The sequence below is a fragment of the Semicossyphus pulcher genome, unplaced genomic scaffold, assembly GCF_022749685.1.
Source record: "Semicossyphus pulcher isolate SPU_LCO1_2020_fin unplaced genomic scaffold, fSemPul1.0.p SCAF_16, whole genome shotgun sequence".
Classification (NCBI taxonomy): domain Eukaryota; kingdom Metazoa; phylum Chordata; class Actinopteri; order Labriformes; family Labridae; genus Semicossyphus; species Semicossyphus pulcher.
The window spans coordinates 15,525,901-15,544,739 of NW_027211670.1; the positions used below are offsets into that span (position 1 = coordinate 15,525,901).

General features: G+C 41.9%; 1 protein-coding gene across 2 annotated transcripts; it reads left to right on the forward strand.

The window, feature by feature from the left end:
• The first annotated feature begins 5,718 nt into the window (after positions 1–5,718).
• LOC138593176 (serine/threonine-protein kinase tousled-like 2) lies at positions 5,719–18,218 on the forward strand. 2 transcript variants are annotated; one of them, XM_069664062.1, is made up of 21 exons: positions 5,719–6,222; positions 7,823–7,917; positions 9,132–9,203; positions 10,022–10,094; positions 10,242–10,279; positions 10,488–10,580; positions 10,913–11,020; positions 11,575–11,667; positions 13,922–14,032; positions 14,112–14,248; positions 14,340–14,492; positions 14,637–14,703; positions 14,789–14,886; positions 14,967–15,048; positions 15,153–15,244; positions 15,388–15,477; positions 15,915–16,084; positions 16,265–16,403; positions 16,711–16,822; positions 16,913–17,020; positions 17,249–18,218. In XM_069664062.1, exons 2-21 carry the CDS (start codon positions 7,825–7,827, stop codon positions 17,420–17,422), a joined length of 2,103 nt encoding a protein of 700 aa, XP_069520163.1. In that variant the 5' UTR covers positions 5,719–6,222; positions 7,823–7,824; the 3' UTR covers positions 17,423–18,218. The 2 variants fall into 2 exon arrangements, with proteins under 2 accessions (XP_069520163.1, XP_069520164.1); XM_069664063.1 differs by lacking the exon at positions 10,488–10,580.
• The last annotated feature ends 621 nt before the right edge of the window (positions 18,219–18,839 follow it).

Sequence of the window (18,839 nt, forward strand, 5' to 3'; positions counted from 1 at the left end):
CAGGACGACAGATATAATGAAACAGTAAGACGACACTCCAGGACAACAGGTATAATGACACAGTAAGACGACCTATCAGGACAACAGGTATAATGACACAGTAAGACCACCTATCAGGACAACAGGTATGTTGACATAGTAAGACAGCAACCAGGACAACAGGTATAATGACACAGTAAGACGACCTATCAGGACAACAGGTATAATGACACAGTAAGACCACCTATCAGGACAACAGGTATGTTGACATAGTAAGACAGCAACCAGGACAACAGGTATAATGACACAGTAAGATGACAACCAGGATGACAGGTATAATGACGTAGGAAGACGACACATCAGGATGACAGGTATAATGACACAGTAAGATGACAACTAGGACGACAGGTATAATGACGCAGTAAGACGACACATCAGGACGACAGGTATAATGACGCAGTGAGACGACACATGAGGATAACAGGTATAATGACGTAGTAAGACGACACATCAGGAGGACAGGTATGATGACACATCAGGACGACAGGTATAATGACACAGTAAGATGACAACCAGGACGACAGGTATAATGACATAGTAAGACGACACATCAGAACGACAGGTATAATGACGCAGTAAGACGACACATCAGGACGACACATCAGGACAACAGGTATAATGACACAGTAAAATGACAACCAGGACAACACGTATAATGACGTAGTAAGACGACACATCAGGACAACACATCAGGACGACAGGTATAATGACACAGTAAGATGACAACCAGGACGACAGGTATAATGACGCAGTAAGACGACACATGAGGATAACAGGTATAATGACGTAGTAAGACGACACATCAGGACGACAGGTATGATGACACATCAGGACGACAGGTATAATGACACAGTAAGATGACAACCAGGACAACATGTATAATGACACAGTAAGACGACCTATCAGGACAACAGGTATAATGACACAGTAAGACGACACATCAGGACAACAGGTATAATGACGTAGTAAGACGACACATCAGGACGACAGGTATAATGACACAGTAAGATGACAACCAGGACAACATGTATAATGACACAGTAAGACGACCTATCAGGACGACAGGTATAATGACGCAGTAAGACGACACATCAGGACGACACATCAGGACGACAGGTATAATGACACAGTAAGATGACAACCAGGACAACACGTATAATGACGTAGTAAGACGACACATCAGGACAACACATCAGGACGACAGGTATAATGACACAGTAAGATGACAACCAGGACGACAGGTATAATGACGCAGTAAGACGACACATGAGGATAACAGGTATAATGACGTAGTAAGACGACTCATCAGGACGACAGGTATGATGACACATCAGGACGACAGGTATAATGACACAGTAAGATGACAACCAGGACAACATGTATAATGACACAGTAAGACGACCTATCAGGACAACAGGTATAATGACGCAGTAAGACGACACATCAGGATGACAGGTATAATGACACAGTGAGACGACACATGAGGATAACAGGTATAATGACGTAGTAAGACGACACATCAGGACGACAGGTATGATGACACAGTAAGATGACAACCAGGACAACATGTATAATGACACAGTAAGACGACCTATCAGGACAACAGGTATAATGACACAGTAAGACGACACATCAGGACAACAGGTATAATGACGCACTAAGATGACACCTCAGGACGACAGGTATAATGACACAGTAAGATGACAAACAGGATGACAGGTATGTTGACATAGTAAGAATTTACAACCACGAACGACATAGTCAGACAGCACGACAGGACGACAGATATAATGAAACAGTAAGACGACACTCCAGGACAACAGGTATAATGACACAGTAAGACGACCTATCAGGACAACAGGTATAATGACACAGTAAGACCACCTATCAGGACAACAGGTATGTTGACATAGTAAGACAGCAACCAGGACAACAGGTATAATGACACAGTAAGACGACCTATCAGGACAACAGGTATAATGACACAGTAAGACCACCTATCAGGACAACAGGTATGTTGACATAGTAAGACAGCAACCAGGACAACAGGTATAATGACACAGTAAGATGACAACCAGGATGACAGGTATAATGACGTAGGAAGACGACACATCAGGATGACAGGTATAATGACACAGTAAGATGACAACCAGGACGACAGGTATAATGACGCAGTAAGACGACACATCAGGACGACAGGTATAATGACGCAGTGAGACGACACATGAGGATAACAGGTATAATGACGTAGTAAGACGACACATCAGGACGACAGGTATGATGACACATCAGGACGACAGGTATAATGACACAGTAAGATGACAACCAGGACGACAGGTATAATGACGCAGTAAGACGACACATCAGGATGACAGGTATAATGACGCAGTGAGACGACACATGAGGATAACAGGTATAATGACGTAGTAAGACGACACATCAGGACGACAGGTATGATGACACATCAGGACGACAGGTATAATGACACAGTAAGATGACAACCAGGACAACAGGTATAATGACACAGTAAAACGACACATCAGGATGACACATCAGGACGACAGGTATAATGACACAGTAAGATGACAACCACGACGACAGGTATAATGACACAGTAAGATGACAACCAGGACGACAGGTATAATGACATAGTAAGACGACACATCAGAACGACAGGTATAATGACGCAGTAAGACGACACATCAGGACGACAGTTATAATGACGTAGTAAGACGACACATCAGGACAACACATAAGGACGACAGGTATAATGACACAGTGAGACGACACATGAGGATAACAGGTATAATGACGTAGTAAGACGACACATCAGGACGACAGGTATGATGACACAGTAAGATGACAACCAGGACAACATGTATAATGACACAGTAAGACGACCTATCAGGACAACAGGTATAATGACACAGTAAGACGACACATCAGGACAACAGGTATAATGACGCACTAAGATGACACCTCAGGACGACAGGTATAATGACACAGTAAGATGACAAACAGGATGACAGGTATGTTGACATAGTAAGAATTTACAACCACGAACGACATAGTCAGACAGCACGACAGGACGACAGATATAATGACACAGTAAGACGACACTCCAGGACAACAGGTATAATGACACAGTAAGACGACCTATCAGGACAACAGGTATAATGACACAGTAAGACCACCTATCAGGACAACAGGTATGTTGACATAGTAAGACAGCAACCAGGACAACAGGTATAATGACACAGTAAGATGACAACCAGGATGACAGGTATAATGACGTAGGAAGACGACACATCAGGATGACAGGTATAATGACACAGTAAGATGACAACCAGGACGACAGGTATAATGACGCAGTAAGACGACACATCAGGACGACAGGTATAATGACGCAGTGAGACGACACATGAGGATAACAGGTATAATGACGTAGTAAGACGACACATCAGGACGACAGGTATGATGACACATCAGGACGACAGGTATAATGACACAGTAAGATGACAACCAGGACGACAGGTATAATGACGCAGTAAGACGACACATCAGGATGACAGGTATAATGACGCAGTGAGACGACACATGAGGATAACAGGTATAATGACGTAGTAAGACGACACATCAGGACGACAGGTATGATGACACATCAGGACGACAGGTATAATGACACAGTAAGATGACAACCAGGACAACAGGTATAATGACACAGTAAAACGACACATCAGGATGACACATCAGGACGACAGGTATAATGACACAGTAAGATGACAACCACGACGACAGGTATAATGACACAGTAAGATGACAACCAGGACGACAGGTATAATGACATAGTAAGACGACACATCAGAACGACAGGTATAATGACGCAGTAAGACGACACATCAGGACGACAGTTATAATGACGTAGTAAGACGACACATCAGGACAACACATAAGGACGACAGGTATAATGACACAGTAAGATGACAACCAGGACAACACGTATAATGACGTAGTAAGACGACACATCAGGACAACACATAAGGACGACAGGTATAATGACACAGTAAGATGACAACCAGAACAACTCGTATAATGACGCAGTAAGACGACCCATCAGGACAACAGGTTTGACGATGCAGTCAGATGACATAACAGGACAACAGGTATAAAGCCTCAGTCAGACGACAGAACAGGACGACACAACAGGATGAAAGGTATAACGCCTCAGTCAGACGACACAACAGGACGACAGGTATAATGACATAGTTAGACGACACAAGAGGACGACAGGTGTAAAGACATAGTAGGACGACATAACATCGACGACAGGTATAACGGCACAGTCTGACGACACATCCGGATGTTCTGCCATTTTAATATTTTTTTCATTTTGTAGTAGAAACTGCTCAGGCTACAACAATAAACATGAAATGGTTGAGACCCCATTTTATGCACAAGTAAAAGAGCTTCCAGCATCGTGGGTTTTGTAAAGGAATTTTTTATTTCTTATGGCTCCCACTACCCACACAACAGGACGACAGATATAACGACACAGTCAGACGACAGGTATAACGATATGGTCAGACCACACATCAAGACGACCCGTGTAACGATGCGTTCAGACATAAATCAGGACGACAGGTATAACGACAAATGAAGATGACAGGGAGCAAAATACAAGTACAGAAGTCTAACATGAATTGACAAATGTGTCGTCTGGTGAGCAGAAACTGTGAAAATATTTCCGTCACAACTGAGGGTACAGTTAATAGTGGAATAGACAATTGGATTTTGGCATTAACGGATGAGGTTCCATCAATTCAGCTTTATACTAGAGTTTTGTTGTTCTGTTTCGCTTCCTGCTACCTTACTTTCAATACACAAGAAAGACGCGAGAAACGTATACATTCCTTTAACATGTTGTACTTGCATTGTCAATAAAAACAAAAAATGTTTACAGCAGTAAATGTTGTAAAGCAAGACCACTGCAATACAAATATGCATCATATGGGTGGAACACGGCTCGGTACTGGTGTGACAGTCTGATATTGGCATTCCACGCGCGCCATCTGCCTTTAGAAGACGAGTGACACTAAGGGGATCGGCACACCAGTCTAACGATCGGCACTTCCCGTTAGCCCCCTAGTGGCGTGCCATAGGCAACTGCACATGCTGCTGAACTACCGACACATGCTGTGGCATGCCATTGGCCACCTATCAATCTCGCCGTCACTCATTGTATGACCATCCTTCATCCAGTTTTGATACAAAGAAGTGGCACAGTCCCGAGTGAAAATCTGTGTTTTTCATTTTCTCTCAGTCTAAATGCTGAATGTATTTTAAACAATATTTTTCTGTGTTCAAACATTAACATTCATTGATTAATGATCCATAAGGTGTTAACTTATCACTTAAACACAGTGAAATGAAATCTATGAGACTGCATTAATTCATGCATTAAATTCCAACTATTGTATCAGTCATGCTGTAAGCATATCTTCGATGACAATTTGTAACAACCAAAACAACTGGCACATAATAGCCGTGAGACATTTTGGGCCCCTGGGGTCGGGGGCCCAGGACAGCCGTCCTGTACACCAGCCTTGCCTCCCGTATCCTGACTGTTTTCCGGGAGGTTCTGACCTGAGGAGCGCTGACATTATCTATTAAACAGGCGCATGGGAAGCATCACATAAAGCTCTCCCTGGAGCCCTGTGCGGCCTTGCTATAGGGGGTAATGATCTTTTATTAACAGTCAAAGAATGGACACTAACGAGGTGGCTGAACTTCTCCTCCCGGTGTGAACCTCACATCGCTCCATAATGACAACAGAAAGACCGAGTGAAGCAGAAATGTAACAACACTTGTTAGGAGGCATCAGAGCATTGACAGCTCCAGGTTTGCCCGTGCGGGGGCTCCAAGAGGGACGAGGAAACCCCGAGGATCAGGCCTCCTGTCCGGATGACACAAGCAGGAGCCAGCCACAATGCCCTCCTGAGCTAGCATTAGCTATGCTAACAAATGTCTTCCCTGTATTCGATATAATTGTAAATGGATAACCTTATTCAAACAACTTTATTTGATGTGTTTGGGACTGGGAGTTGTTAAGGAGTTCGCTGTCACCGGATGGACGGACAACATCCATTATAGACGTGTGAGTGAAAACTGCGGAGGGCTCTTCAGGTGAGACTTGTAGCTAAGTGCAGCCAATGTTAACGTTAGCTTGCTATATAGATAACTTCACGCTAGCTAGTTGATGTAACTTAACCTACCATGTATCTTTAGCTTTTTTTTTTGTATCGAGTAAAATCCTAACTGCTATAAACACGGATTTTACTTTTAGTATAATTGATGAACAATAATTTTACAGTGGAAAAAAGCGTTGGGTCTTAAATGTTGGCGAGCTTTTATTAAGCATAGAATCATTTGACATCGTTAACTAGCCTGTTAGTGTTAGCCGAGTTTAGCATCTTCTTGTCAATCAGTAAAAGTAATGTAACGTTTGTTCCACCAACTGCCTTGAAGTCTATTAAATTAAAAGATTGGATAACTTCAAAGTCGTGATTTCGAAGCCATAACTCTTTAAAGCTATGTACCATTTGCTGACCAGCTTTGTTTTCATTGGCTTATTGGGCAACATTTACTTTAACGTTTACTGCCTCGGAAAAAACGGTTTATTATTATTTACTTATTAATGTTTTTGCTTTCGAGTGACTGTCATCATCATCATTAGACATCGATGTATTCTCAGAAAAATCAAAATCAATCAATTGTTGGTGTCAGGTAGGAGTTCCCAATGGAAAAATCAAGTCTTGACCTGCCATATCATATGGTTATTAAATGTTTGGACTCTCTGCCTCAATGTCTCACTGAGTTAGATTAATATTATAGGTAGGGATAAACATAATGGAATTTTTCCCCAGATATCCAGTATGCCGATATTTTCCAACCATTTTTGATGATTCCGATATATTAGACACACGTTTTTTTCCCACCTAATTGCAGAGAACATCAAGTCTCCCCTGTAGTGGAATTAATATCATGCCTACCCCTATTGTAGTGGCGCACTGGCAGATGCAGAAATAACATAATACAGTACAAATTGCCATATGTATATGTATGTATTTGGACAGGCTATGGATGATGAGATTTGGCCCCTCCTTGCATGACCGATGCTGAGCAACCATTACAAATAGCAACCTTGTATTGTGTCTGTTTTGGAAACTTAGAAAAACTGCCATACCGCAGACATCTTGCACCTGTCTAAACGCTTGACTTCTAAAATTCTAAACCTCACTAAAAAGAATAGACATAAATTGCCTACATATTGTATATACCAGTATCTGAGAAAGTCTTTAATACTTCTTGTTACATTGTTGTGGTTCCAACTAAAACTAGTACTGCAAAGCTTCAACCTTCTGGTGTGGTCAACATGCCTGTGACCTCTTGTTGTTTGTAGAGGCAGTGCAGGACAATTATTCCTTAAAGGGTTTATAAAATTTTGTTTCCACATAATTATTATTTTTTATTTTTTTTGATGTTTTGAGTTATTATTAGTAGCACTTCATTTTGAACAGTGGGCTGTCAGATTTACTGATACAACATAAGCCCAGGGTAATGGAAATCTGTATTGAAATATGTTGGAAAAAAACATTTTACATGTGATATTAGTAGCAAATATGCTACTCCCTGCCTGTTCATGTGTGTCAGTGTTCTTGTGTAACATTAGCCCAATCCAGCTGATCTGCATCTTTTCATTCTCTGTTTGTCTCTGTCTTTCTAGGCATGATGGAAGGACTTCATAGCCAGGCTATAAGCCTGGACCCACGCAGGCAGGAGCTGCTGGAGGCTCGCTTCACTGGAGTCGGTGTGACCAAGGTTTGCATCTCTTAATAGCTTAATAATAGTTGTTTTGTTCTTAAAATGATGATTGTTTAAGATGTTGAATTTAAAAAGAGTTATAATGAATGCATTTATGATGCAGAGTGTGGTTTGAACACTAATGAGGGCTCCTTTTTTTATCCCTGCGAGAATGAATTCGGATATAGAAAAGAGTAGCTCCTGTTTTTCCTGCACACAAATGTCCTAAAGCTTCACTGTAATTTTTGTGTGAATCTAAACATGAGCAGCCTGTCAGCTCGCTCTTTCTCAGTCCCTCAGCGTGGAAGTATTCTCTCTTTCTAGTGTTGACTGGTCTGTGTTTGGGAGTTTCCCTCAGTGGAATGATCGTGTCTCCTGAGATAAAGCCACAACAAGACGATGTCTGTCCTGGCTGACATGGGAGCTGGCCAGCAGCTCTTTGTTTCAGTGACTAGTGACACTAAAATGGCACCGCAGCTGAAGCTCACATCGCAGGCTGCGCGCGATGCTGCATCCCTTCTGCTGAACTGGGTATTAGTGTGTGTGGGAGCACAGAAAATGGCAACCCCTGAGAATCGCTGTCGTTCACGCTCCGGCCTATAGTGTGCTGCTCTGAAATGAAGTGTGAGGCCTGCTCGCTGTGGTATAAGAGTGTGAATGATTGCAGGCTGGGAGTATGTCGAGTCTGTAAATGTTTTATGGAAGTACGATTCAGTGCACATGTTAAGAAAGCTGAAATGAGAACGTTTCTGGCTGTATGTGTGACCTTGAGCGGCAGAGAGCCAGCAGGCCTTAAAGCATTAGCCTCCTGCTCCAATTAGCCTGCTGTTTCTTCTTAGTCTCATCAGGCTGTGCAGCTGGCTGTGAATGGTATGCATGACACCAACTGATTCCACCTAGTGGATGGGAACTGAAGATTTGCAGATTAACAGAGGAATGTATATTACAGTAGCGCCCTAACTGGTTTGTTTAGATTAGTGATGGTAATTTAAGAGCTATAACTGTTAGATTCATGTGCTGAAATCCTCCTTAAAGGAGCTACAGGAAGTTTAATAATAAAGTTCACATCATTCTGTAAAAGAGCTTAAAATCTGAGGGAAGTTGCACCGGTACACCACCCAAATTCTGATTATTATAGTAATGTTTTTGTTTTAATATGTCTATTTTCAATCTATTTACAAGACTGCAAAAGACGATCAATCAGGTCTATTGTGTGTGTTCTGTGTTTCCAGAGTTCAGCCAACAGTGAATCATCCAACCAGTCTCTGTGCAGCGCGGGATCACTCAGTGACAAGGAACTGGAGGTTGGTTGGGTGGAAAATGTCAATCAAAATGTCAAGTGACTGTGCCCTCGTCTGTTGGTCCTTTTGACCAAGTGTGCCCTTCTTGACTCTCAGTTGTATCCCCAGGCATTTTTTGTGATTGGTGGTCCATTATTTTGTATACAGAGGTATTAACACTTAAAGATATAAGCTTGAAGATTTTAATTTAAATAAATGATAAAGTTACTCTCCGGGGCCTCCGGCTTGCTTCCACATTCCAAAGACATGCTTGTAAGGTTAATTGGTGACTTTAAATTGCCCATAGGTGTGTGTGAGTGCGAAAGGTTGTCTGTCTCTATGTGTCAGCCCTGTGATTGACTGGCGACCAGTCCAGGGTTTACCCCGCATTTTGCCCAATGACAGCTGGGATAGGAGGTCCAATATGCTCCATGATCTGCCAACTCTTTCCCTCCACGGCTCTGAAAGTACGGTCACTCACTCACTCACTCAGTCAGTCGCATAATGACCCGTGTGTAGGGCCAAAAAAAAGGGAAAATCCAAAGAAAAAGAAACAGTTTCGACGCACAGATGAAGGCAAACAGTCTAAAAAGGAAAGTGACAGCCAAGAAAATCAAGAGTTACAACCGGAGCCAACCGTGGACGTCTGGTTATCTGGGAAGTGTACTCCCGCAATTGCCGTTTATCGCCAACGAAACTGAGATCTTTGAGATTACAACTTAGTGCAGTGCAATGTAGGCATCAATTTATACCCGTATAACTTAAAGTTGCAAGGCTTAATGTTATCAGTTGAGTTACGTACCCATTATGCTAATGTAGTGCTGCGTTTCTGCTCCTGTCAGACACCAGAGAAGAAGGGCAATGACCAGAGGAGCCGGAAGAGAAAAGGAGACATCTACGACAGCAACAGCCAGGGTAAGTTCATCCTACCAAGTGACAGAACGTTCCAACAGAAACAGCTCTTTATGTTCCGATGTGTTCAGCTGTCCTGCGTCATACTTTACTTTTTCCTCTATGGAATCGTAATAATCGTTGCTTTTTATACATGTCTGTTTTTTGTAGGAAAAATGAGAGGGCACAAAATAAGCGATTATTTTGAGGTGAGTACAAACACTGAGCTCATATTCATTGGTCCCGATGAACATATTTACATTCTATCCACTTTGCTGTGCCTGGTTTCAAACCACTTTTATCTTCACGCTCTCTTTCTGACTTGGCCTTCATGGTTCTTCATCAAAATCTTCCTTAATAACAACTCTATCTCTCTTTCCGTCTTGTCTACACTCTTGTCCGCTGCCCTGTGGCCAGTTCGCTGGTAGCAGCGGCTCTGGCACCAGTCCTGCCCGGGGCATCCCCATGCTGGTGCGCTCCTCTCCACAGCACTCACTGTCTAATCCTCTGGTGAGCACCAGCTTCCATCTCCATCGCTCCTCTCTCCTGCTTTGGCTCTCTCTTTCCTCATTTGTTGTACTGATTGACCTGCTGTTTAATCTTCCACCAGAGTCAGATTCATCTGTTTTTTGGCTTATAAATGTGTGATGAACCCGACCCTTCCTAATCATTACGGCCTCATAAGGGAACACCATTTTGTGGCGTTCCTGCAATTTTACTAGAAGTATCTCCCTCCAAATAGTAGTTATTCCCTTTATTATCCCCCAATAATATATCTATTATGCTACTGTTATATTTTATGCAGTATTTACCTTTCTCTCCTGTCTGTCTTTCAAATGTAGTTTCAACACGGCAGTCCTTCGTCCACAGGCTCAGCCCACACAGACTCTTCCTCTTGCAGCTCTATTAAGACGGCTCCCACACACTCCTGCTCACACAAGGCCATCCAGGTAACTGACTGACTGACCTCCATCTCCACTTGACATCAACTCCTCTGGTTTTCTTTCATTATAATCTCAGTCGCACTGTAGAAACGCTTCTTTAAGTTGACGCTATTCATCTGGATCTACCTTTCATATATTTGCACTGAGTGAAAAGTGTTTTTGTATCATGAACTGCGTCTTCTTTAGAGAAGTTGTATCTCACTGTTAGTTGAGTCCGACAGAACTTATATCGATGACCCAAAAGTCACACTTTGTTCCTCCATTAGAAGAAGTAAAACTTTGTTTTGTGTGAAGAATCAAAGGTCAAACTTTGTTTGGCTTTGCCGCCCACACGGCACTTAATCTGACACAATACATGCAACACATCTCCAGCTGTCCTGGCATATTGCGCTAATTGGTTTAATTAAAGGTCAATATTTTGATATCAGGTCTTATAACCATGTCACCAACGGCTGATTTTGATACATTTAAAGTGATGGGTTTTTTTTAATGTCTGCTTTATTTGATCAAGATGAGATGTTAATGGTCGGCGTGTTGTTGTCTTTGCCTTCTGTTCTCAGTCAGAACTGACGCTGCTGAAACTGACAGCTCTGGAGAAGAACAAGAACTCTGACCTGGAGAAGAAGGAGGGGAGGATAGACGACCTGCTGAGGGTAAGATGATGTTTCTTTCCCAAAAAAAAACAGAACTTCATTTGGATCATCTGAAACAGCTTTGGAGCAGGGATGGAAATAGAAACAGTTGTCATTTCATCTCTGATGAATCCTTATTCTTGGAAAGGCTGCAAACAAGAAATGTTTTAGTTTAGTCAATCTCGGATCCCATCGGTTATAGTCTGATGACGATATAGCCTCTGAGGACAACAGTGAACATGCCGGGCGTGTCTACTTTAGCCAGCGATCACTTCCTTTTCCGCGTGCTGCATTACCTACAGAAAAATAACCCTTTTGTCTTGTGATTGACTTTAATAAACGGGTCTTACCTTTGCCGAAATTTCAACATCATGATGCAGATTTGTAAGAAGTCAAAATGAAGCTTTGTCAAGTCTGTCCTCAAGAGAAGAAAACCTTTAAAATGCTCATTTGTTGAACGGAGGTCGGATCAATCATTTCTGATGCATTCGAGGAATTTGGGAAATCTAAATGCTGAACGGCTTTCGTGACACATAAGGGATAAGGGAATTTGTCTCCAGATGAATTTTTGGTCTAGAACAGATTGTTATAGTTATAGTTTTGAAATTTCCATTAGTTTTTATTTTTATTTATTCTTTCTGTTTGGTTTTTGATTTCAGTTTAGTTTCAGTTAGTTTTAAGAGTTCATACGTATTTTTATTTTGAGAAATTGACTAGTTTTAGTCTAGTTTTTATTTAGTTTTAGGTTTAGTGTTAGTTTTACAGGTGGTATGATAAAGAATAATAGTATTTAGTATGTAGTATATAGTATGTAGCATGTAGTATGTAGTATATAGTATGTAGCATGTAGTATGTAGTATATAGTATATTATATATAGTATGTAGTATATAGTATATAGCATGTAGCATGTAGTATGTAGTATATAGTATATAGTATGTAGCATGTAGTATATAGTATATAGTATGTAGCATGTAGTATATAGTATATAGTATATAGTATGTAGTATATAGTATATAGTATGTAGCATATAGTATGTAGTATGTAGTATATAGTATATAGTATGTAGTATATAGTATATAGTATGTAGCATGTAGTATGTAGTATATAGTATATAGTATGTAGTATATAGTATATAGTATGTAGCATGTAGTATGTAGTATATAGTATGTAGTATATAGTATATAATATATAATATATAGTATGTAGCATGTAGTATGTAGTATATAGTATGTAGTATATAGTATATAGTATGTAGCATATAGTATGTAGTATATAGTATATAATATATAGTATGTAGTATATAGTATATAGTATGTAGCATGTAGTATGTAGTATATAATATATAGTATGTAGTATGTAGTATATAGTATGTAGTATGTAGTATATAGTATATAGTATGTAGCATGTAGTATGTAGTATATAGTACAGCATTTCGAACACAGCCAAAGTCGTCTTTGGAGTTTCCACGGGAACTGACATCTGCTATGTTGCTTTGCTGCCACCTCCTGGAACTACTTTGTTACTGTGTCAACTTCATTCTAGGTTCTTTTTAGTCGTCCAGTGTCTCTCATCAACCAGAATAGGACAAAGTGGTTTTGCAGCAAAAACGAAGCTGATTTTACCTGCAATTCTGTTTAGTTTTAGTTCATGTTGCACTGTTCATTGTAGTTTTTATTTAGTTTTTAGCCGTTTTTATTTTTTATTTCAGTTAACAAAACTGTTTTTTACTGATAGTTTTCGTCTTAGTTTTTGTTAACTATAATAACCCTGGTTTATAGAGATTAATAGGAAGCTAGATCACTGTCAGATAACCACTGACAGGAGCTGGGATGTCATTACGTCGTACATTCTGCCTGCTTTTGCTGTCTTGTTTTTCCTGTATATGCGGCAGTCTCAAACGTGATTGGCCAATATAACTCGGACTACAAGCATAGTACAAACCAGAACACTTGCCGTCCCTAAAATCCACAACCCTGCCTACACATTCTACATTTCTATGTAAATAGAAATGATAGTTTAATTGACTTGCAATGATAAAAATCACACAGAATAAAGCTGTCCTTCATAATTTGCTCCCACTTGTTGCAACAGCCCCAGTAATTAACCTGCTCCGGTCTGGTCGCCGCTCATCGCGAAGGACGTCCACGTTAACTTCCAAATGCCACCGCAGCTTAAATTAGATTTGCTGTAAATGTCACCAACACGCCAGTTGTTGTCTCGAGTCCTTTATGTAATCAGAGTAAGATGTCACAGTGGTTCTGTATGTGTTGGCAGGCTAACTGTGACTTGAGGCGGCAGGTGGATGAGCAGCAGAAGATGCTGGAGCGCTACAAGGAACGGCTTAACAAGTGTGTGACCATGAGCAAGAAGCTCCTCATCGAGAAGGTGGGTGTATACTTTTTATAACACGTTGAGCTGTTTAGTGAGTGTGCATGAACATTGATCAGTTTCTTTCTTTTCGTAGTCGAAGCAGGAGAAGAGAGCCTGCAGGGACAAGAGCATGCAGGACCGTCTGCGTCTGGGCCACTTCACCACCGTCCGGCACGGAGCCTCCTTCACTGAGCAGTGGACAGATGGATTCGCCTTCCAGAACCTCATCAAGTCAGCATGCGAACAGGCTCAGACATATGTGTGCATTTTCTCCATCGTGCACACAAGAATGTTCACACCAGATTGTTCTCGCACGTTGTAGGCAACAGGAGAGAGTGAACTCGCAGCGGGAGGACATAGAGAGGCAGAGGAAGCTGCTGGGGAAGAGGAAACCTCCCTCCATGTCCTCGACGCCTCCGCCCAGCCTGGAGCAGAACAGACGAAAGAGCCGGAGCAACGGCCAGGAGAATGAAGCGTGAGATTACTAACAATAGCTTAAAGACTTCAGCTAGTAGTTGTTTAAATGGACAAGCCTAAAGTGTACACATTAGTTATCGGATCGAGCTGTTTTCTGATCTTAAGGGCCTCACTGAAATGTAACTGTTGCTGCTCTCTACAGGTTGTCGCTGGCAGAGTATCATGAGCAAGAGGAGATTTTCAAACTGCGAATTGGTCATCTAAAAAAGGTACCAGCTACTAACCTATAGACCTATTACTGCTGTTACTTATTCTTTAACAAGAGTTAAGGAAGATACATTTGTGTATTTGCAGGAAGAAGCAGAGATCCAATCCGAGCTGGAGCATTTGGAGCGAGTTAGAAACCTGCACATCCGAGAGCTGAAGAGGATCCATAACGAGGACAGCTCACAGTACGAATCTTAACTCTTAGTAACTTTACTAAAATCTGTTTCAAGCAGCCGAGTGATTTAAATAAATGTTTCTTCTGTAGATTTAAAGACCATCCCACGCTGAATGAGAGATATCTGCTGTTATATTTACTTGGAAGAGGAGGCTTTAGTGAAGTTTTCAAGGTAAGTAAGGGTCTTTTAGTCAGCTTCCATTCTGTGTTAGTGCAAGTGTTAGTACCAGTTTATAATTTAAAGTGTTTTTATTGACCATATGATGTTTTTTGCAGGCTTTTGATTTGACAGAGCAAAGGTACGTGGCTATTAAAATCCATCAGCTCAACAAGAACTGGAGGGAGGAGAAGAAACAAAACTACCACAAGTGAGTCTGAACGTCTGCTTACTGTGCTCATGTTTCGATCTATAATGTCATTTCATACAGTGGATCTTTGAGCTTAAAACTGTCTTTAAATGTTCTTATTAATGATGTTTTTAAAAGGTAATCAATATCTTCTGTCTTTACAGACACGCCTGCAGAGAGTACAGAATCCACAAAGAACTCGACCACCCCAGGATAGTCAAACTCTACGACTACTTCTCACTCGAAACAGACTCGTAAGTGAATTGTCCCACGCAAGACTCTTAAAAGTTTGTCAATACAGATTTTGTAAGGGTATGTGCCACGGAGAATTGACCCTTGGTTACTGTTGCTACGCCTGTCAAGCTTTCGCACCAGCATGTACATAGTATGGCATTTTCAACTATAACAGTGAGAGATGTCTCAAGGGAAATAAGAGCACATTTCTGGAAAAATAGTTCCCAAATATCAGAGAGAAGTCGACAGAAACTGAGGATATCTGCTGTCGGACTGCTGATCCCATATGCACACTCGTTCTGAAAGCTTGTCAAGCCTCCTAGTTACGGTCGCTAGCATAGCATTGGACCGTTCAAGGGAGAGGCTTTGCCAAGGGTCAATTGCTAAAAAAGTACAAACATCTCCAGTCATTAGTACTGAAAGCATCTCCAACGGTGTGTTGTGTCACCTCTGGCAGGTTCTGCACAGTGCTGGAGTACTGTGAAGGCAACGATCTGGACTTCTACTTGAAGCAGAATAAGCTGATGACCGAGAAGGAGGGTCGCTCTATTGTGATGCAGATTGTCAACGCCCTCAAGTACCTCAACCAGATTCGCCCTCCCATCATTCACTACGACCTCAAGCCTGGTAATCTCACTGTTTTAATTGGTCATGATTGTAATCATAACTGAGATTGGTACCTCTGAGAAATTCCTCATGGTTAATGTTTTTTAATGTGCGTGTATTAAGAAAAATGTGGAAAGAAATCGGTTTAAAGTCATGTAAGTGCTTTTAATTGTATTGTTGTGTTTACTGCTCTGATCTTAGGAAACATCCTGTTGGTTAATGGCACAGCTTGTGGGGAGATCAAGATCACTGACTTTGGCCTGTCCAAGATCATGGATGATGACAGCTACAGCTCTGCAGATGGCATGGAGCTGACGTCACAAGGAGCGGGGACCTACTGGTACGTAGACACATTTCGCTTAGTTTACCAACATGCAACAGTGTAGCCTTTTGCTGGAAATGTTGCTTATTGAATTAAAACTCATGCTGCATTCATAAAATTGTGTAACGGGGGCGCTGGTTTAGCTCAGCAGTTAAAATCGGCAACCACATACAGAGGCTACAGTCCTCGATGCGGCGGCCCCGGGTTCAACTCTTCCCCATTTCCACCACTATCCACTTTCCTCTCGAAAAATAAAGAGGCATAAAAAAATGTGTAAAGGTTAAATAGAACATATAGTAGGAAACATAATCTGTTGGTCTTACAGGTACCTGCCCCCTGAGTGCTTTGTGGTGGGTAAGGAGCCGCCCAAGATATCCAACAAGGTTGATGTCTGGTCAGTAGGGGTCATCTTCTACCAGTGTTTATATGGACGCAAGGTAACCACTACCTATGTTATTGTCAGATTTTCTTGAGTCTATGTGTAAAATGAAAAGTGTGTTAACCACTTCCTGTTTGTTTTTCTCCAGCCTTTCGGTCACAACCAATCACAGCAGGATATCCTTCAAGAAAACACTATTTTAAAAGCCACTGATGTGCAGTTTCCCCCCAAACCTGTGGTCACCACAGAAGCAAAGGTGTGTACTCAGTAGTGGTTTAACCCAACAGTAAGGACAATTTCCTGAGGTTGTTAGATTTAATAGAAGGGGCAGAGGGGAAGTTTTGATTTATAGCTCTTTGAAGGGACTTGACTCGACAGAACAAAATAATGGATCAAAGTTTATCATGCAGAAAATGTGGGAGAAAGAAGGAAAAGAAGATCCAGAAATAATGAGGCCGTTTGTCTCCCCTCTCTCCCTCCGCAGGCCTTCATTCGACGCTGCCTTGCTTATCACAAGGAGGACCGTGTGGACGTGCTGCAGTTGGCCAGCGACCCTTTCCTCATGCCGCACATTCGCAAAGCCCTGGGAAACAGCACACCTCAGGCGCCTCCCCTCCCCTCCACCTCCAGCGTCTACAGCAGCGGTGCCTCCGAATGAAGCGAGCTGATTAAAAAAAAAAAAAACCCAGCGAGGACAAAGCCACACGGAGACGATACACACTTGATGAAACTCCTCCTTTGCTCTTGTGAAGAATGAAAAGCAGAGAGCATGATGGGAAGAAGGGATCCTGAAAGTGTGAATGGAACCAAAATGATGGAGATGTAGAGATGTGGTAAAAATGAAGAGCCAGTTTGTGGCTGTGGGCTCTGTCGAACCCAAAGAGTTGCCCATATGCATGCACTAACACAAAAACTGGCTGATTACAAGGTGAATGGTAAAAGCACCTGAGAAATTGCACAAGTGACAGGCTGAGAAGTGCGCCGTGTGTGGAAGAGATGTGCCTGCACTCTGAGGAAGAAGTGTTCATTAAATGTCATCACATTCTGCTTGAGATGAAACATCTAGCACACTATTTTTTTCAAAAACTAGAGCGCCCGTTTGCAAACATGTCCCGCTTTAGGTGTGGGACGTAAAGGAAGGGCTCGTGCAAGTAATAAGGAATGACCAAAGTTCAAGGCCGGCCTTGTGGACGTGGTACCATTTGATGGTTCATAAATGACTTGACACAGAGGAGAGCTGATTCTGGAAAGAGTAACTGGCTTTGACTCGTAAGATTTTACTGGATAACTGGAAGTCAGCTGCTTGTTATTTTAATTAAGTCCATATTTTTCCATGAAATTTACCCCCTGTAATGTTTTTAACACTAAAGTGGGGAGTGGAATGAGTGAGTGTTGTGATGAGAGTTAAGATTCAACAGAAATAATTATGAAACTATTAAAAAACATTTGGTTAATGTTGGTGTCTCGTTTAATTTGTAGGTCAAATGAATGAATTTTATTTTACAATGTTACAATGTTTCATTTAGCAGACGCTTTAGTCCAAAGCGACGAGAGTTAATACGACACAAGCAACGATCAAGACAGGAGGGAACAAAGTCAGGAAGAGCCAATAAACGGCTTCAAGTGCGATCGGACGACAGGCAGTGCGCAGAGCGTAAAGAAGATTTGTTTTTGTTCGACATCCTCAATGTCATCATCATCAATATCATTAGGCGCGGAGGTGTTCATGAAAGAGCTGGGTCTGTAACTTCTTCTTAAAGGTGAAAGGGACTCTGCGGACCGAGTGGAGTTTGGTAGCTCGTTCCACCACCGGGGGACTACTGAGGAGAAGAGTCTAGTTAGCGACTTAGGGCCCTGTTGTGATGGGAGCACCAGGCTGCCTTTCCTTGGTAGAGCGTAGTGGGCGGGACGGAGTGCAGGGCTTTCAGTTAGACAGGAGCCGTTTTTGTAAGCGAGCAACCGGGTGTTGAATTTGATGCAAGCGGCAACTGGAAGCCAGTGGAGGGATACGCGCTGCTGCGTTCTGGATCATCTGCAGCGGTTTGAATGTGTATGCAGGAAGGCCTGCCAGTAGG

What these genes read in the sequence shown, in the direction of transcription:
- LOC138593176 (XM_069664062.1), top strand. Translation starts at nt 7,825, where the DNA reads ATGATGGAAGGACTTCATAGCCAGGCTATAAGCCTGGACCCACGCAGG. An exon ending in AAATAAGCGATTATTTTGAG is followed by an intron (nt 10,280 to 10,487) that starts GTGAGTACAAAC and finishes CCCTGTGGCCAG; the next exon opens with TTCGCTGGTAGCAGCGGCTC. An exon ending in AACGGCCAGGAGAATGAAGC is followed by an intron (nt 14,493 to 14,636) that starts GTGAGATTACTA and finishes TGCTCTCTACAG; the next exon opens with GTTGTCGCTGGCAGAGTATC.